Source organism: Oratosquilla oratoria, chromosome 11 (genome assembly GCF_046742065.1).
Source record: "Oratosquilla oratoria isolate Oo_2021 chromosome 11, ASM4674206v1, whole genome shotgun sequence".
Classification (NCBI taxonomy): domain Eukaryota; kingdom Metazoa; phylum Arthropoda; class Malacostraca; order Stomatopoda; family Squillidae; genus Oratosquilla; species Oratosquilla oratoria.
The window spans coordinates 1625133-1646276 of record NC_134787.1 but is presented as its reverse complement, the minus strand read 5'-3'; the positions used below and the strand labels follow the sequence as shown (position 1 = coordinate 1646276).

At 45.6% G+C, this 21144-nt stretch overlaps 1 protein-coding gene across 2 annotated transcripts in view; it reads right to left on the bottom strand.

The window, feature by feature from the left end:
* Positions 1 to 21144, bottom strand: part of LOC143029543 (uncharacterized) — a 318829-nt gene that overhangs the window by 87241 nt on the left and 210444 nt on the right. The window contains exon 1 of one of the 2 annotated variants that reach the window (XM_076192203.1): positions 1896 to 1917. The exons of the other annotated variant lie outside the window; for it this stretch is intronic. Coding sequence (XP_076048318.1) covers positions 1896 to 1903 — 8 coding nt within the window. The 5' untranslated portion in view covers positions 1904 to 1917. Of the gene's footprint in view, positions 1 to 1895; positions 1918 to 21144 lie in introns of those variants that run through there. 2 annotated transcript variants of the gene reach the window in all.

Sequence of the window (21144 nt, the reverse complement as noted above, 5' to 3'; positions counted from 1 at the left end):
TCTTGTGTTTACTCGGCCCAAAGTCTCAATAAAGACAAGGTCGGTACACAAAGATAACCAACACTATAACGCCCTGAGCAGGGGCAAGGTGCTGAAACAGAACCAACATAAAAGCAGGAGAGCTAGTCGATTGTCGAGTCTCTTTCGAAATGAAATGGTAAAGTGTTCTCAGTTTGACAAGGAGTGCATGACGGTCGGGGAGTCTGTGGAAGCTTGTGCTACAGTATAAAGCAACTTGAATGTCTGGCAAGAGCATCAGCGGCCACGGCTGCCTGTCGATACCAGTGCCAGCGTCGCCCTCCCTCTTCCCGGCACTGCGCCTGCTGACACCGCCCGTCTCGGCCGTCTTCCTCTCCAAATCCTCGTCCTCCTCCTCCGCCGCCGCCGCCCATCATCTTTGTCCCCCGTCGCTCATTCACGCCCACGAGGTCCTTTCCCGCTTCACCTAGGCGGTCTGGCCCTAGAAGCCCTTCAGTGAGTTAACTGGGGTGTTCTCGTTCAAAAACTCAAACACTGACAACTAGACGTTGCGCGCCCACGCCCCCTCCCCTACCAGCCACGCCCACTTCGTGTGAGCCGACAGCGCCCCTCCACACGACTGAAGCTATCTAACGATTCATGCAGTCCTTAGACTGGGTCATCGTCACGCAACTTTATTTTCGTGTTGACTTGCGAGCCACGGGCATGATGAGGGTTTTGGCAGAGGGACTGACTGACTGCATTGACGGACACTCGGTGGTCCATTCAGCATGAATGAGCCCGCCACGACTCTTGACAATCTTTAATGAACTCGTTTAAACTTTCCAAATTAGACTTTCTGCCAAACTTCCATGAACAGATCTAAATTTGTTTCCAGATTTAATTTATGCAAACTGCGACGGAAACAAACTTGAAAGTAAATATGCACACACACACACACATTATATATATATATATATATATATATATATATATATATATATATATATATATATATATACATACATACATACATACATGTGTAGTAAACCAAATTGGAAAATAAAATGAAAGATCACCGAACGTTTTCGTCTATCTAAGACATTTTCAAAGGTACAGAGTAAGGAAACTGTGAAAATATATATACAAAAGAATCACACTAATGTGGAATTAGGACAGGTCCATTGTGACCTCACTCTCTCAGCACTGCCGGACGTTTGACCGGCTTTTGTCAACAATTTTGTATGTTATAAAGTTATCTAATTTATACATTCCTATACTCATATTCATGTTGTTCTCAAATGAAGCTTTTATATAACATGATTCTATGATATTCCTCTCCTTAATATCCTTACGTAAGACAATTTTCTTTGTGTTATCCCAATCAATGCAATGATTAAAATCCCTTAAATGTAAAAACAACCCACTTGAAACTTGCCCTGTTCTGATGCTATATTTATGTTGGTTCGCGCTAACTTATCTGCTGAATTCCACTTCCTCTCTTTTACCGCCTCAACAATATATTTCACTACATTGCTTCTGACATTGCTTCACGGCGTTTTACGGCAAACATTTTACCCAAGCTGCCGACAGAAAATTTTATTCAGTAGAGGGAAACCCTCCCCGCAGTAGATGGGGTGACCCCATATCGAACCCATCCCGATTAATCCTTTCGCAAATTTTACTTTAGCATTTATTCCAACTGCCTCCTTGCGGTTTTATTCGCCACAAGTAGGAAAACTTAGCACAGCGAAAAATGTAACATTTTCGATCCGGCATCGCCCCCTGGAGATTTTCTTCATCGAGGCGACTTTTCGCCGGCTGAGGGCTCCGCAGTCCCGTCAGTTCGAGAGCCTTTGTCGCTCGTCTGCCTTCGATCGTCAGTGAGGACAAAATCCCTAAAGGGCGTCATTGGGATGAAGAAGTTGGGGACTTACGTGCACATGTGATTCCGTTTTCTGTCATTTACCTGAAAAGAAAATATTCGGTTCAGAAATCAAGAAATAATAATGATAAATGCATCATGATGGAACAAGAACACATGGGAAAAGATGCACCTCAGGGTATTTCATGAGGAGTAAACTGACGTGTCAACGACAGCATCTTCGGCTGATTGTCACCAAATGATGGGGGAAAGAAATACATATGGATAGAGATAGAGAGAATAATAATAATATTAATAAAATAATAATAATAACAACAATAATAATAACAATAATGATAGTAATAATAATAACAGTAATTGTTCTGCAGTTTGTTTTTCAAAGGGAACATTGCAGTATATATGTATACATCTAGGTGCACGCCCTGGCCAATACAATTATAAAACTGCACTACCTTGCTCTTGGGAGAAACAAGACATAAATCAAAACTGCGTTATACAAACAAAATATGTACCATTTTTGTCAAATAACAAAAGGTATTTACACACAAACAATCCCACGTGGAAATCAAAACAAGAATTGAATGCAGACGACTGGTAAAAGACTAATAGTGGGGGAAGTCTTTCCCGACGGCTGCAATGGACAAATACAAACCCGAGAAACTTTTACAAAGGTTTCCATACAGATCGAGAGACACAACAAATTAAAAAAGAAATGAACACCTGTGGGAAGAAAATAACAAGAAAGGAAGAGAAAGAGGGGGGAATGGGGGAGAAAGCCTGGAATGGACATGGACTGGGAAGGGCACGTCAATGGTGCCCAAACAGTTCAACTCCCTCCCCCCCTAAAAAATAAAAAAATAAAAAAAAAGGATGGTGCACATACTTCACCCAAGATTCAGAGTTCTCTCTGGGAATCAACAATATTTCTCACGAGCACATGAATACTGATGCGCCTGAATTTAGGCTGGTCAGCAATAAGGTTCGAAATGAAGCAGTTGAAGATTTTCAGGATGGAAGTTGTACTGGTATGGCAGAGGGAGAGAGGGTAGATGGCATATGTACAGTACAAGGTAAAACAATGGGAGGTGAAGCACGATGCCAACATTTTGGAAAACGACGGACAGCGCCCCCCCCCAAAAAAAAAAAAAAAAAAAAAACGAAGGACGAGGAGTCGCTTTTCGCTCATTTTTCTGGACGAGAGTGACGTAGAAAAAAAAAGGACTCAAGGACTAGAGAGCGGACATTGTACATAACACAGTATTGGCCTGCCACACAAAGTGGCCATTTCTTCTCTCACCATATCCCTGACCTGTGTGTGTGATTCACATTGGTCTCGGATCACGCGATGGAATCGCGATCGACAGCCATAACCTTCCGGACGAGAGCTCAGAGCTCGTATGACCGATCTATGGGTAATACTGTAACCATGGTCCATATATGGACCTTGACTGTAACGTAACACACACACAAGGTCCATATATGGACCTTGACTGTAACGTAACATGTACACATACACCCAACTCCTACGAGTTGGAGTAACGACTCGCAACGCAGCGATACTGAAATTATTTCAGCCCTGTGTGTGTGTGTGTGTGTGTGTGTGTGTGTGTGTGTGTGTGTGTGTGTGTGTGTGTGTGTGTGTGTGTGTGTGTGTGTGTGTGTGTGTGTGTGTGTGTGTGTGTGTGTGTGTGTGTGTGTGTGTGTGTGTGTGTGTGTGTGTGTGTGTGTGTGTGTGTGTGTGTGTGTGTGTGTGTGTGTGTGTGTGTGTGTGTGTGTGTGTGTGTGTGTGTGTGTGTGTGTTTGTCTTCTCGACCTGTCTATTTCAGGAACGCATTGTGTATACTACTACATAAATACAACTAAAACCTGAGATAAAATGAAAAAAATGAAGTCCAAATCGAAACTACTAAACCTCTGAATGTCATTTTGAAACATGAACGTATATCTTAAATAACTGAATATAAAATTAAAATACATAAATTTTATTTCAAGATGAATGTGAAATCAATTAAAAAATGAATTTTATTTTCAACATCACATTATTTCAAGTAAACATATTTCCTGACTCAATTTTGATATTTTTAACACATGCACAATTACCAAAGAGAAAAAGCATACCGCACGGTTTTTTCGTGTTTGTGCAAATTCGTAACATCATTCCCTATATGCTAATATGTACAATTACTAAAACAAAACTGTTCTACGTTAGCATACAATAATGCATAAATATACAACATTCAACAGTCACTTCATTGTAAGGCTTTTAGCTGAATTATAAACCAGTAAAATGTTTGTTGACCAGGGTCGCATGTTGGCCGACAGAGGAGCATCTGCAAAACTGGATAAAACCAGTTCGCGGTTGTGTTAGTTCTTCCGCACGACGTGTCCAACCACATGAAACAAAAATAACGACAATGCCACTTACTGTAGGGGACATCCAGTCACTGTCTGTCTCAGCTACTGCCGCTGCTATAATTTTTGTTTTAGTTTTACCATTTTGGTGTATATGCCGCCTCGCCTCAAACTTCACTTCATTTTTCACCATGTGTCCGTAATATCTTCTATAAATATCTTCATCCAAGCAATATTGGATTCTTCAGAGCCTAATTTACTACAAGTGGAATTTCACATCTATATAAAATATTTCACCTGACTTTCACATATTCTACGATACAGTTCAATATTATAAACTCTAACTTAAGACTTTTCGATTTGATTTTCAATAACCTAACTTTTCGATTTGATTTTCAATAACCTAAATATAAGTTCTACAATTTCAAATTGAAATTCACATACTCTAAATGATAACTAATTTGTTTTCACCTGAATAGCACCTTTTCAAGTTCAAGGTGAATAGGTGTAAGCAAATACACAAAAGGAATACGAATGCAACTCGCTTGCCCGCCCGCCCGCCGCCCGCCACACTCCCCCCCCCACCTCCCGACGCCATTGTCCAGGCCGGAAAAGTGATGAGGAAAAAGGGACAACCCCCCCACCACCACCACAATCTCCCGTCCCTCATCTGCCTCCTCCTCCTCCTTCTCCTCCTCCTCTTCCCCCTACGCCTGCTCCTCTTTATCTTCCGCAACAGAAGCTCTCCTTTCCGTGACTCTGTGCAGCGAAGCCTTCCTAAAAGAGGAGGAGGAGTGTGGGTGGGGAAAAAGATGAAGGAGGAAGAGAAGGGGAAAGGAATGGAGGAGGAGGGGGATAAGGCGGAGGAGGAGGAAGAGGGGGAAGAGATGGATGAGGACGAAGAGGGGAACCAGGTAGTGTATGACAAGAAGGAGAAAGAGCAGTACTATTGTTAGTTATCATTATTATTATTATTATTATTATTATTATTATTATTATTAGTTGCAGTTGTAGTAGTAGTAGGAGGAGGAGGAGGAGGAGGAAAAGGACATGGAAAGCAAGAGACGGATGAAACGGAGGGGTGGGAAGGGGGGACAGGGGGACGACGAGGAGGATGAGGAGAAGGACGAGTAGCAAGAATGCGAAAAGGACGAGGAGGACGACGAGGAGGAAGAGGAGAAGGAAGACAAGGAGGAGGAGGAGGAAGACGAGGAGAAAGAGAAGGACGAGGAGGAGGACTAGGAGGACGACGACGACGAGGAGGAGGAGGAGGAGGAGGAGGAGGAGGACGACGAGGAGGAGGAGGAGGAGGAGGAGGAGGAAGGCAAGGAGGATGAGGTAGAGGGAGGAGAAAGCGGACACCATCTCCTCCCACCCCCTCCACCTCCTACCCCTAGTCCTGATGACTAGCTCTCAAAAGTACCCGAGACCTTTCTACTCGTATTAGCGATGGTTCGGCCGTCAGGAAAAGGCGAACGCGACTTCTGCACTATGATGTTGTTCTTCTTGTCGTCTTGGAACATGCCCTCAGTCTCGTTCGCTCATTTGTGACTGTTGCCTATTCCTTCGAGTTCTTCGGCAACAATTCGAGTACATAGTAGAGGAAGCGGCTTCTGGTGTCAAAGCCTTCACCAACGTCAAATAATTTTAATCAGCTTTATACAATTAAAGGCTCTGTTCTATCCACGCGTTTCCTCTACCCTCTCTGTGGGCATGAGCCGTTTTCAAATATTATTATGGGCCAGCGTCACGACGCAGCGGTTCCTTAAAACAAACCAATTTCAAAAGAATTACAGGCTGATCTTTTTCTTCTGAATCGTCGCATTCCGCCCCTAATGATACAACTCCCCGCCCCTTCCCACCTCTGCGTCTCTGTGTGCAGTTCACAAAGTTCTTTCTCTCATGGGGCGGGAGGGTGAAGAGGAGGGGGACGGGACAAATAGCCAACAGGACTCAAAATGCACAGTAATAAACATTCACGTTTCGTAAATTCGCTCGCCAACAGACAACTGGCAATTGGAGTTTCCAAGTTGCAGGGGGCATTCTTACAGCTACGAGGTAAATTCAACTTAGGGCCAAGTGGGAGAGGAACAGCGCACGGAATAATGTTAACATACGACGGCGCATTTACCCGTTCTTTGCCACTCTCAGCTTTATCCTGGCTGGCTACCAACCGCGAGGCTGATCCCCTCAACAATCAAGAGGTTAATGAAACTAATCCTTCTATAGAGGACGCCTTGGCTACCGCCAGGCTATTTCAGTCATCTCCGTGGAGAGTGTGTGTGTGTGTGTGTGTGTGTGTGTGTGTGTGTGTGTGTGTGTGTGTGTGTGTGTGTGTGTGTGTGTGTGCGCGTGTGTGTGTGTGTGTGCGTGTGTGTGTGCGTGCGTGCACGCGCTGTGTAGGGTTGGGGATGCGGGATCTCCGCCCCTACCCGTGCAATTGCTTCGGGTATGCTGTGACCGTGGACAATGTCCACGTAAAAGAGAGAGTAGGAAGATGATGAGGACAGGGAGATCAAGAGTAGGAAGAGGAGGAGGTTGGGGAGGAGGAGGAGGACGGAGGAAGAGGATGAGAACGGGGCAGTTGAAGGAGGAAGAGGGGAGGTGGAAGGGGGAAAGGAGGATGGGCAGAGGAAGGGAGGAGAGGAGTAGAAGTATGAGGTGGAAGAATAGGAGTACAGACAGGAGTGAGAGGGGGCGAAAAATAATTCTCGAGGAGAAGCTGCCTAGTGTAGGCCTTATGGTCTCTTGCAGTCTCCTTCATTCTTATGTTCTTATGTAAGAGGTGGGGGGGGGTTATTTTGTTAGCAATCACTTGAGGACAACATCACACCGAAGTGGAAGAATCATGGAGATGGTAAAAGAGATACATTTATGGAGGGTAGCGAAAAGAGGCAAGATGAACAACAAGACCGGGAGGGCAAGAGGTGGTTCGAGATCTGAAGGTTTGGGAGGCAAATGTAGACAATGGGAGGAGAAGAGACATGTGGGATGAAGGAAAAAGGTAAACAAAAGGTGGGAGTCGAAGGGGGAGGGGAACGAACGAGTGAAATATGGAGGGAAGTCCTAACTGACAAAAGGCACGAGAATGCTGGACGTGGGATGTGAAAGGGAAGAGGACTAACTGGGAAGGAAAAATAGCGACAAAAACAAGCGAGTGAATGTGCCGGGCGAGGCAAAACCAATCTTCACTGACCTTGGAACTGGGCAGAATCAATCTTCTCTGACCTTGAGACTCAGCACGGCCATTCTTCACTGGCCTTGGGATGATACTAACCTTGAATTAAGTCACACTTCACTGACTTTGACATTGGACAAGGTCAATCTTCATTGACTTTGACATTGGACAAGGTCAATCTTCACTGACCTTAGGACTGTGTAAGGGCAGCATTCGCTGGCCTTGGGTCTGGACAAGCTCAATTTCAACTGACCTTAAGTCTGACCAAGGTCACTCTTCACAGGCGTTGACACTGAACTAGATCAATCTTCACTGACCTTAGGACTGTGTACGGGCAGTATTCGCTGGCCTTGGGTCTGGTCAAGCTCAATTTTATATGAACTTGGGACTGGGCAAGGTCCATCCTCAGTGACGCTGAACAAGGTCAATCATAACTGACCCCGAGGACCGGGAGTGATCAATCTTTACTGATGTTACGAATGAGACTGCAAGCGAGACACGAGGTAGCCTGCCGAGTCCCCTATGGCCGGTCCCCGGCAATAAGCCACAGGACAAGAGCATTGGACAGATATACTATGAAGTCATCACTCCTTTAGAGGTTATGACGTAATGTATCTATCTATCTATCTATATATATATATATATATATATATATATATATATATATATATATATATATATATATGTATATATATATATATATATATATATATATATATATATATATATATATATATATATATTGGAAGTAAGGCCATTAATAATGCATGTCAACAGTTGCGATAGCATTATTCTTTCCATAGAATTTCTTTTCTATGTTACGCACCAATGTGCGGTCGTCTGGATGCAGATTTCTTGGTAGAGTGCTGAAGTCCATGGTATTTTCCTCTAGACGTCTTAAGGCCTTAACTGGCCATCTTCAGGAGGTGTTGACTGGTCAAATTGTTGACAGAGAATGGACTAGTGGACTAGCTAGGTAAGACCACACGCTCGCGCGGTTAGAAAAATCGACCAACAAAGCTTGTAAAAGGCTTGGTCCCTCCCATGCTGACGGTTCTATCTCGAAGGGAAGTTCAAAGTGAAAAAGCTCCGAGCGTCTGTGATCCTCCGTCTGTGATGCAACGGCTTTAGCAACTCGGAAACTATTTGACCTAAGAGTAGTCATATTCTCATTTTGTAATTACTCTCATTTGCGGCGACTGAAGGATTTCACACGCAAATTGTGTAAGACTGCAATAATGGGATGTTGCTATTTAGACAAAGATATGCAATTATTCACAAAATGTTTCTATGCATCTGGAGAATGTTACAGGCTCTGTGTCCTTGTCCTCGTGTGTATGTGTGTGGGCGTGTGTATGTGTGTGCGTGTGTGTGTGCACGCGCGCGTGAAAGCGTGTGTTTAAGCGCCCTTGAAATCATTTTTTGCTATTTGGCTGAAACTAGACGATTTCATGCGGGTTGAGGAACGTCTCAGTTGTGTATGTGTGCGCGTGTGTGTGTGTGTGTGTGTGTGTGTGTGTGTGTGTGTGTGTGTGTGTGTGTATGTGTTTGTTTGTGTATTTACATGTGTGTGCACTGATACATTGAGTTCAGCTTTTCTGCTGAAGAAACAAAGGGAATAGCAAATCACTCCTTCCGATAACACCATCTTGGACAAAGATGTCGCATATGACTTTCCCCCCTCGACTTTCTTAGAAAGAAAACGGGAAGATTGGGATTCTACAAATGAAAGAGCGAAGACAATAGTGGGAAGGACTAAAGTAAAGACAGGAAACGGCAAAGACCGAAGGCGACGAAGTCATCTAGCAAATGCAGACGGGAAAACTTAAAAGGGAAGAAAGAGGAGGAAGGCGAGGAGACACACGACACTCGAAAGTTTAGCAGCTGAAGCTGCTGGCTACGGCGGCGGGGGCGGGAGGAGGAGGAGCAGGAGGAAGAGAAGAATTATGGAGCTTTTTCAGGCCTAAATCAAAGCCTCACCGGATCTGTGCCTCCCCTTCAAAAATCACGTGACAAGAGACATCATGGCATGGTTTGACAATTAGTGGCATCATCCCCGCCCCGCCCCGGTCCGCCCCGCTCCGCCCCCATTACCCTCACCTCAACTTCTGCCTTCCATCCATGACTCCCTTCTTTCCCGTCTGTGCAAGGACATCCCTTCCCCCGCTCATTCCACCCCCCCCTCCTCCTCCTTGCCTCTGGCATATACCACAGCTCATATTGTTCACTGCATATTTGCTAATTCACTTATTTTTATCACTTCCACCTCCCCTTCCTGGTGCGTTTTATCTTTTATTCCTCAAACGAAAACGTGGAGAGATGAAACAAAAAAAAATGGCCCAACTCCTGGCAGCTGCAGCCACAGGGTAAAGAAAAAGTACAAAGAGGGAGGGAGGGAGGGAGGGAGGGAGGGAGGGAGGGAGGAAGACGAGGGGAGAGAGGTAGAATGGGACAAAGTGAGGAGGGAGGGAGAGAGGAGGAAGCGGAAAGGAAGGAAAGGATAGAAGCGAAGGTAAGGAATGGAGAAGGAAGGAGGAGAGAGAGAAAAAAGGGGGTGTGACGAGAGAGGGAAGAAAGAACAGAGGAAGGGAAAGGGGAAACAAAGAACGAGGGAGATGAAATGGGGAGTATGGGAGGGGAGGAGGGGAGGACAGGGAGGAAATTAAGGTGGTTAAGGACGGAGAGAAATGAGAGAAGAAGAAGAAGAAGAAGAAGAAGAAGAAGAAAGGAGATGGAAAGAGGTGAGGAGGTCGGGAGTAGAGAGACTAAGGGAGGGAAAGAGATGAGAAAGAGAGGGAGAAGGAGAAGGAGGAGGAGGAGGAGGAGGAGGAGGAGGAGGAGGAGATGGAGGTCAGGGGTAAAGAGAGGAAGGGAGCGAATGAGAAGAGAAAGGAAGAGTGGGAAGAGTGGGAAGATGTGAAAGCGAGGGAGGATGTGAGGGGTGGCGAGAAGGAGGGACAAGAGGAGGGAAGGAGAGGATAGGAATTGTGTGGAGGAAAGGAGAGGGAGCGACGGGACGGGAAGGGGAGGGGAAAGACAGATAACAGTACAGGAGTCATGTCACTTGGAAAGTGGGAATCGGTAAAAGGTTGAGGGACGGAAAGGAAGGGAGGAAGAAGAAAATACAGCAAACCGACCAGAGCAGACCACCCCTCCCAGGCAATGGCATTCCTTCCTCAAAGTGGAAACTCGCCTCAACTGAATAAAATTGCCTGACGTCATCAGACACGGCAGAATCGAGGTCCCCTCCAAGTTGGGTCGGCTGCCTCGCCAGAGACGATGTGTGAAACTGAGTGCGCGCGTGCGTGTGCTTAACTGTATTTACCTAATTATAATACACAGAACAGGGGCACTCCTCGTGGCGTCCGTGTGTGTGTGTGTGTGTGTGTGTGTGTGTGTGTGTGTGCACATGCGCGTGAGACCGTGTGTGTTTAGGCGCCCTTGATAGTGGAACTATGGGTTGAAACCAATTAACTTTCCTAAATGGGTCGTATCCTATTCTGCGAAATTGATTAACGAGAGCAGGCAGCTCATTAATCACAAGTTGCCAGAGCCGACTCAGAATTTTTGGAAGACTCTTTACAAAAGAAAAAGGCCAAAAGTGAGAGGAAGGAATGAGGAAAAAACACGAGAAGAGAAAAAGGGAGAGGGAGAGGGAGAGACAGAGACAGATACAGAGAGAGAGAGAGAGAGAGAGAGAGAGAGAGAGAGAGAGAGAGAGAGAGAGAGAGAGAGAGAGAGAGAGAGAGAGAGAGAGAGAGAGAGAGAGAGAGAGAGAGAGAGAGAGAGAGAGAGAGAGAGAGAGAGAGAGAGAGAGAGAGAGAGAGAGAGAGAGAACAGAGAGAGAGAGAGAGAGAGAGAGAGAGAGAGAGAGAGAGAGAGAGAGAGAGAGAGAGAGAGAGAGAGAGAGAGAGAGAGAGAGAGAGAGAGAGAGAGAGAGAGAGAGAGAGAGAGAGAGAGAGAGAGAGAGATAGAGAGAGAGAGAGAGAGAGAGAGAGAGAGAGAGAGAGAGAGAGAGAGAGAGAGAGAGAGAGAGAGAGAGAGAGAGAGAGAGAGAGAGAGAGAGAGAGAGAGAGAGGGGGGGGGTTCTGAGTGACGCTGCCGCCAGGTTATTCCATTCCCTCGGTGGCACTCCGCGGCGTCCCCTTTTCTGCGGCCATGACCAAGGCGGCTGACAGGATGCAGGTCACTGATGTGATCTATTCCTGCTATTGCTGTATTGCCTGCGTGTCTACCCAACGCGTCCTACCCTCACCACCTCTCTCTCTCTCTCTCTCTCTCTCGCACGCACACACACACACACACACACACACACACATATCTGGAACAATGACTCTACGGATGTGATTCTGACTACGGCCTGACAATTTTATTCAGCTTAGTGAACGGCACCGTTCCTGTTTCATTTGACTGTATCAGGTTTTATAGACACGGTAAAGGAAACATGGACTGGAGGTGAAGCTTTATTCCTGACGTTTCGTCTAACGACTTTCTCAAAGTCGTTAGACGAAACGTCAGGAATAAAGCTTCACCTCCAGTCCATGTTTCCTTTACCGTGTCTATACAACTTGTTCACATGGATTTTGTATCAGGTTTCCTTCTGTTGAATGATATCCCCTGGCGGCGGCAAAAGACATTTCCCAATAATAAATACAAGAGTTCTTAGTCACTGTATTGTGTGGTGAGGGACTTACTATGTCGAGTCGGGCGTTAGGCCAGAAGAGTCCTCGAGGTGACACGACCAAAGAATTGTTGCAAAATCGTATCATGACCGAACTCATTTCGAGCATGAGTGGTAATACGGTTCACGACTACCTGGCATGTCTTTCTATCCACTATTTACATGAAACTTTGAGGATTTTTACTGCATGGGAAAATATATATAGAAAACAATATTTATACGCACACACAAACACACACAATATATATTATATATATATATATATATATATATTATATATATATATATATATATATATATATATATATATATATTTATATATATATATACATATATATGTATATATATAAACACATACATACTCGTTTGAATAAACAAGAAGAGGCGTATATGGTGTGCGAGTAAGTGCCGCTAGATCTTCTAACTGGAAACAGACACGGTGTAATCCCATTGGGCAGGAGGCATGGGACGACTGTGCGCTGCCTTGTCCTGGATGCAACACACAGAATGGCGTTCCTGTGGGCGTTGGCTGGTGTAGCAGTGGTGCTAATGGTGGTGGTGGTGGTGGGAGTAGTGGTGATGGTGGAAAAGTTGTGTTGCCGGTCGTGTTAAGGGGGGGGGGCGAGCTCCCTCCGTCCCCTGTCGTCGCAATTATCCTTTAATTGTGGTTGCAACAAGGAGATTTTTTTTCGAATATTTCCGTAGAATATCCTCGGCAGCGATGGACTTTCAGCTTCGGGCAGTGTGTCTGAGTCGTCTTTCTCTGCCCCATCCGGGGATCGAACTCGATGTCCCAACGCTCTCTCCACCCGGTGAAATACGAGACACGTTATTATGTGTCCTCGTGACCTCTGTGAGACGAAGGACAACGACGACGACGACGACGACGACGACGGGGTAAAACAAACGAGGACGCACACAAAGAAGTGACGGGAGATCCGCTCTCGCTCGCCCTCAAGATGCTGGAAGGAAGAAACAAGTCACAACCAGAAAGAGCCTCGGCTGCCAATTCCAGTGACAGGCGGGGATGCCAGGGGGAGAGATCCTTCGAAGACAAACATAAACCCTGTTTTCCGATATTCCAGTTCACATGCACACACACACACACACACACTCACACACATCCTGACCTCATCGACTACAGCGTGGGCTCTGCGCGCACACATAGCAGCTGACATTAAGATCTGAACAAGAAGAGGAAGGTTTACTTCGCAAAGACAATTAACGATATGACGTCATGAAGAGGCGCACAAGATGACCTCGGTGTGTGTGTGTGTGCGTGTGTGTATTCACTTGGTGTTTGGATCACGTGTTGGACTCTTTATCGACAGCTTTTTCCCTCCTGGAAGAGAGCTCAGAGCTCGTAGGTCCGCTCTTTGGGTAATGCTATGACCTTGCACACACACACACCCCCATCTCCCCTCCCTCGAGGTGTGTGTGTGTGTGTGTGTGTGTGTGTGTGTGTGTGTGTGTCTGTGTGTGTGTATAATTACATGTAAATGCCAATGTACGTAAGGATCGATACGTAGGAATTTATATAAATAAATATACATCTACATATGTTCTTATTTTACATGCAGCAGAACTTGGAGCGATGACGTAAAGGTTTCTTAACAAAATCCTTCTAGATGGTGTCATCCTTTAGATATTTATCATGACTCACGTTCTGTGGTTTCAGACCCGGACGAATCGAAGCTCCACCTTCCTCCACGAGGGCAGGCTTACCCTGCAAGCAGACTCTGGGAGTCTTCCTCTTTCCTTCCGGGAACTCCGCCGGCGCACATCACGATCCAACATTCGGCCAACATCTCCGTGCGCACAACCTTTGCCAATCTGTGTGCGTGCGTGCGTGCGCGCATGCTCGCGAGCGTGTTCGAATCCATGCACACGTACGTGCTGCTCTTGTCCTTGCCTCTGTGACCGTGACCGTCGGTGTGTCAATATGTATTTGTGTGTCTCTCTGTGCGCATGATGACGTCGCTTGTGTCCTTGTGACTGAGACAGTTGATGTCCCCTTCCTTCCCCCTTTCCTTCTCTCTCTGTCTCTCCTTTTCTACCTCTGTTTTTTTTTTTTGTGTGTGTGTGTGTGTGTGTGTGTGTGTGTGTGTGTGTGTGTGTGTGTGTGTGTGTGTGTGTGTGTGTGTGTGTGTGTGTGTGTGTGTGTGTGTGTGTGTGTGTGTGTGTGTGTGTGTGTGTGTGTGTGTGTGTGTGTGTGTGTGTGTGTGTGTGTGTGTGTGCAGGAGCGAACGGGTGCAATCACGCGAGGCAGTGTAAGACAAGGAGGAGGAGGAGGAGTGGGGGAGGAGTGGAAGAAGTGATTTTAAATGCTTATGCAACACTAACATGCCGTTGTGGATATTTTCGTAGGATTTCCCTTTTTCTCCACTCCGAGTACACACGTACTCTGTAGATCCAAAGTACCTCTGCTATGTAGGTCTGGAAATGTCGCCTCTGTTCAATGGCGCTGCCGCTGCAACACGAAGGTCCGGCGCGGCGTCTTTCAATTCTTTCGTACCAGACGCCATAGTTGCTCTGGTTCTTGCTGCCCCCCCACCCCGCCGAGGCTATTCCAGCACCTCCGTAGCCTCTAACCCCACTCTTGAGTGACCCACTCCGTACCCAGCTGGTGCACTTTCCAACCCTAATCGTGGCTGACACCAGCTACCTCGGCGGTTTCTCCTCGAGACTTGAAGGGCGACAGGGGACACCAGTTCGGGGCTCGAGTCACGAGACTCTTGCCATCTTCCTATTTCCCTCACAGTGTTGGTGTCAAATTCTTTGAACTTCTTAGTACATCGATGCATCTGGTACATTTGTTCGTCCGTCATCAGCTTGGTTCCAATTCGTTTCCGCATGGATATTTTAGATCTAGGATCTGCTTAAGCATGTAGATGTGAATATTTACTCTGACTACTGTGATAAATAAAATATAAGTCTTGTGCAGTTTTTGTGAATTAGGCATTTAACAAGGCCACATCACGTTGCCCTGAGAGAGAAAGAGAAAGAGAGAGAGAGAGAGAGAGAGAGAGAGAGAGAGAGAGAGAGAGAGAGAGAGAGAGAGAGAGAGAGAGAGAGAGAGAGAGAGAGAGACAACGAGGGAGAGAGAGAGAGAGAGACAACGAGGGAGAGAGAGGGATAGAGGGAGGGAGAGAGAGAAGAGAGAGGAAGAGAGAGAGAGGAAGAGAGAGAGCGGGGGAAAGAGAGGGGAGAGAGAGAGAGAAGAGAAAAAAAGAGAAGAGAAAAAATAAATTGAAAGGAGTGAAGGCGAAAGAGAGGGAAACTTTTCCGTCACATTTATCTTCATATTTTCCCACGACCTAAAACTCCTCACATTTTTCATTTTTGCTTGTAGGAGGAAGAGATGAATCATACACACTGTAATATCTTACAATGTGAACATTCTGCGTACACTCGGAAACATGGATATGAATGAGGGAAGCAAGTACATGCCTCAGGGCAATGTAAAAAGTCACGAAATGACAAAAGTCATGAAAAATAGGTATCTGGAGATGCAAAGACAATACTTTACGAAAGGATAATTGTGGGCAGAGTTTTGGAGTGTATGGGAGGCAAAATAAAGAATTTTAAATACGTTTGAGATGAAGTGCTCGAAAAGTGTGGTAGGTGGTTACGAGGATGGATAGTGTGATATGTGAGGAGGTGAGGAGGAGAGCAGAGGTGGAGAGGGAGCTCTTAGACAGGGCTGATCAAAGACTACGGATATGGTTGGGCACGTGGAAAAAATGAATGAAGAAAGATTAACAATAAGAGTATGAAATGCATTGGTGAGTGGAGTGAACGTGAAGGGAAGACCGAGGATGAGATGGAGGGATAGGGTGAAGGGGGCCTTGGGTAAAAGGGGGAATACTTGTTAAGCAAGGAAGGGAGAGGGCAGGAGATAGGTGAGTGGAGAAAGGTTGTGAAAAGATGATAAATTGCCGAGGCCCGAAGGGATTTCTCCCCATCTTTCCTAATTACCCCTGAGGGGTCGAGGGAGGGAGGGAGGAAGGGAGGGAGGGAGGGAGGAGGTGTTGTGTTTTGCTGCACTGGTTGAGTCAGAAGCAGTGCAGCAAACACACATCAGAAGTTCTGGCCCAAGCAATGGATGGGGAATAGGAGCCAGCGGTTCTTCACCCACAAGGAGCTAAATTAAAGAAGAAAACAGATGGGTGTAGGATAGGTGTTTTGGGTAGCTACCTCCTTATCAAGGAAAAAAAAAATCTTGGTGTATATATAGATATCTTGCAGGAATATTCTGATTCCCACTGTGGTATTCAGCAACTGTACCTCACGTCATTCTCCAGTGTTGCTACTATTAGTGTCGTGTACGTTAAATCTTCATTTACCAATTGAACTGTGTCAGAATTCATGAAACGTGATCCGTACCTACCAACACCCAGTCATCTCACTTTGCCTCTTCAAATCGTCAGCAGCCGGCGCAGAAGGCGGAGCACCGGAGTTCTGACGTCATCTGGCCGACACACTCTTGTTTGACGCTTGATCACCGCTGTGTGTGTACATGCCTGCTGCCCTGATTGGGCTCCCTGAATGAGAGCCCAGGCCATGCACTTGCTCTGTTGGCTTCCTCGTATATATTTTTTTATATGTCCTCTGTTATCCAAACCAATTGAGATTACCACATATCACACTTCCTTCCACGCGAGCTGACTTGATATTTATAGATTTTTTAATTACTCGTCCATTAACGCACACTCTGCTGCATCAGTTTCACAGGTCGATTATACCTTCAGCTATGAGGGAAGGGCTGAGGGTTTCCCTTCTTCGGAATCAACTGGCACAAATACTTCCTGCTTTCCAAATAGGGACCAAATAGGGACCTTCCTTCCAAGGTTGACAGGTTGCGCATCTTCAGCACCACCGCGATCCCTCCCCGGGAGCGACGGCGACTGCCCCCATTCCTCCCGTTGCATTCTACCGAGCAAGAAGTCTGCTGGAACGCCTCCTCAAAAATGAAACGATGGTCTACATCTTGTTTTATTCCCTCTTCAAATATCCCTTCACACACCCCTCTCTCTCTCTCTCTCTCTCTTTCACACACACACACACACACACACACACACACACACACGATCTCTTGGTATGATAGTACGCGTCTCAGGATTACACGTTCTGGTAGAGTTCTAACATGCTCAGAGCGTGAAATCTTTCATTAATACTGGAAGTCGTTGCTGTCCCTTTTAAGCAAAGGTGTTCTGCTCCAGATTTAGCGTGCATGGATGTGAGGGGTATCTGGGGAGAAGATCGATCCAAAGAGAAAACTGTTTTCGGCCTTCCTTTGTTCGAGGCGCTGACAGAACTGGAGTGGCCTCTCGACAGTGGAGATGGCTGGAGGTACTCTCCGCATGAAGGATGTCTACCGCGGAAAAAGAATAAAAAGAAAGGACACATACACAATATTACTGATTCTGGCGTCGAACGGAAAAGATGTCCAGCTCTGTTGGGAGAATAACAAAAAGATAAAAAATACCACTGTGGGTCATTGAAAAGTAAATAAAATAAAAATAAACTAATGAATAAATCATTGAATAAATCAAAACACAAACAAGCGAACGGAGCAACAGAAGAACGGGTTTTATTGGCAAGAGAGAGCGATAAAATATTAAAGAAATTGTATTGAAAGATAGAAACATAGGAAAAAGAAAAGAAGAATAGCAAGAACAAGATAAACGAGTTTGAAAAATTCAGGAGTATAGTAAAAGGAGAAGAACAAAAACACAAACAAAAAATCAAGTTTGAAAGAATCATAGACCAATATAATCGGCCTAACATGAAGTGGGTCTGATAACGATATTTCTCTGGCTGAGAAAGAAGCGGATAGAATGGGCTGTTGTATAAAAAAAACTTGCATCAAGGTATGGACACCCAAGAGGGTAAAAGAAAATATCATTTGTGGAATAAACTGCTGAGGATGATGATAGCATACATATACCAAAGGCTTTTTACCCCTTACACGGGGGTAGCCAAAAAATATAAAAGACATAGAAAACACTCCCACCCATTTCCTATATATTCCACTCCCCTCCACCCTCCTCCCTCCCTCTTATCTTGGCACCTCCTGGATGACGGATCATCCCTGCATCCTGTCCACTGCCCTGGGTCAGAAGCAGTCACAAGACACAGCATATCCACAGCATAAATTCGGCGACCCCCCCTCTCCGTTCACTCATGCAGAAAAGGAGAAGACGGGGAGAAATCCCTTCGGGCTGCGTAATTTTTTTTCTCATACATGCTTCCTCACCCACCATCTCCCACCCACTCCCCCTCACGCATCACTGCATCATCCATCCACAACCCTTCTCCATTCACCCCTATCTTCAGTCCTCTCCCGTCGATAGCGATCACGAAAAACGTAAAGGTGGATAATGTGAAGCTGGAAGAAGGAAAGGCTGACACCAACACTGAAAAGGTCCACTTCAAGACAAAATGACCAAGGATGGATTACTCCTGATGCACCGCGATGAAATTTCAAAGTCAGGGATCTGGAGGGGGAAACGACACCGCGTAGGGATTTCGGGCCTCTGTTCGAGTCCTGGCCACGTTGCAGAGGTTAGGAAGTTCATCCATTCTAAGTAATGGCCTCCAACTGCTGCTCACCTCGGATATGAAGTGACCTCAGCTTCCTCCGGGTATCGTCACGGCATGAGTGGCATCATACCGTTCATGTATGAACGATTCCGGTCCGAGCGTGTATAGCCACCCCGCCACCCCCACCCACCCCCAAAAAAGGGGAATGTGGGGGGGGGGGAGACAAGGAGGCGCGGGCCGAAACACGACCCGGGCGAAAGGGGAATGGGGAACGGCGGGTGGGGTGGTATAGTGGGTTGAAATGGAGACAGGGAACGACGACATTGTAAAGGTGAGGAAGGTGGTTTGTCACTTTCTGACGTCACGTGGGAGGCTTGACACCCTCAAGACTCACGTTGCTCCCACGTGTCGGAAGGGCCGAGAACAAGTCCCTCCCCCTCCCTCCCTCCACTCCTTTGGAGAAATGTGTTTATTTTGTTCTGCTTTGCGGAAATAATTTATTTTCTTGTTAATAACCAATACTTCATCTGAAATATATCAAGGAACTATATATATATATATATGTATATATATATGGCGAAGATCGTACCGTCACGCCACAACGACCCTTCAAAACAGAACGAATTAGTTCACGGACTAATCATTCTGCCGAGGGCACTCGTGTGGAACGTGGTATGTACTGTATTTTATCAAATCCTTTATGCAGGCTAGTCTTCCGACAAATGTTTTTGTGTCATTTTGACATTTGGAAATAAACTCTCCTACTGGGATTCGAACCCTCGCCAGAGTGGCTTGCTTCGTAGAAGGCGAAGATCGTACCGTCACGCCACAACGACCCTTCAAAACAGAACGAATTAGTTCACGGACTAATCATTCTGCCGAGGGCACTCGTGTGGAACGTGGTATGTACTGTATTTCATCAAATCCTTTATGCAGGCTAGTCTTCCGACAAATGTTTGTGTCATTTTGACATTTGGAAATAAACTCTCCTACTGGGATTCGAACCCTCGCCAGAGCGGCTTGCTTCGTAGAAGGCGAAGATCGTACCGTCACGCCACAACGACCCTTCAAAACAGAACGAATTAGTTCACGGACTAATCATTCTGCCGAGGGCACTCGTGTGGAACGTGGTATGTACTGTATTTCATCAAATCCTTTATGCAGGCTAGACTTCCGACAAATGTTTGTCGGAAGACTAGCCTGCATAGATCCTCTAAATTCTTGATCTTTTAGATCCTTAAGATCGTTAGAGCCTAAAGCCTTTTTGATCGTTGAGAGCTTCAAGATCCTCGAAATCTTTTAGAACCATTAGATCTTTTAGATTCTAGAGATCTTTTAGATGCTTGAGTTCTTTTAGACCCTTGAGTTCTTGTAGATTCTTGAGATATTTTAAATCTTTGATATCTTTTAGAACCATTAGGACTATTAGATACTTGAGACTTTTTAGATTTTGGAAAACCTGCAGATCCAGTGAATGTTTTAGTCGTCTCAAATCTTTAGATATCGATGATCTTTTAGGTCTTCTAGATCTTTTAGAGCTTATGGATCTCTTAGATCTTGTGGATCTTTTAGATCTTGTGGACATTTTAGATCTTCTGGATCTCTTTGATCTTGTAGGTCTTTTAGATCAAGTGGACTTTTAGACCTCGAGGGCCTTGAAGTTCTAAGAACTAGAAGTGAAGTTCCTGCAGCTCTTGAAGGTCTCGAAGATCTCGAAGATCTCGAAGGTCTTGAAGATCTTGAAGCTCCTGAGATTTCCGAGGCTTTTGATGGTACTGAAGGTCTTGAAGATCTCGAAGGTCTTGAAGTTCTTGAAGATCTTGAAGTTCTTGAAGCTCTCGAAGATCTCGAAGGTCTTGAAGCTCCTGAGATTTCCAAGGCTTTTGATGGTACTGAAGGTCTTGAAGATCTCGAAGGTCTTGAAGTTCTTGAAGATCTTGAAGGTCCTGAAGGTCACGATGATCTCGAAGGTGCACTGTTTGTTCCGACGACGACCCCGTCTTACTGGTGAGTAGGCTGAAAGGTCCTTGATGAGAGGCTGTGAAATGTGCAACTTGGATAAAGCAATTGTTCGAGCGTTTTACCTCTACGGGTCATCCGTGTGTGTGTGTGTGTGTGTGTGTGTGTGTGTGTGTGTGTGTGTGTGTGTGTGTGTGTGTGTGTGTGTGTGTGTGTGTGTGTGTGTGTGTGTGTGTGTGTGTGTGTGTGTGTGTGTGTGTGTGTGTGTGTGTGTGTGTGTGTGTGTGTGTGTGTGTGTGTGTGTGTGTGTGTGTGTGTGTGTGTGTGTGTGTGTGTTTTGTGTGTATGTTGAATGTTTGTGTGTTTGTCTGTTGTGTGTGCATGTTGTGTGTGTGTGTGGGGTGTTCGTATTCATTTGTGTGTGCAGTGTTTGTATCTGTTGTGTGCATGTTGAGTGTGTTTGGCGAGTGTGTGTGTTGAGTGCATGTAAAATGTGTGTTTTTTATGTGTATGTATATGTGTTGTGTCTTGTATTTTATAAAGCCTATACAACACACATACGCTCCAATCTTGAGTAGACTTATA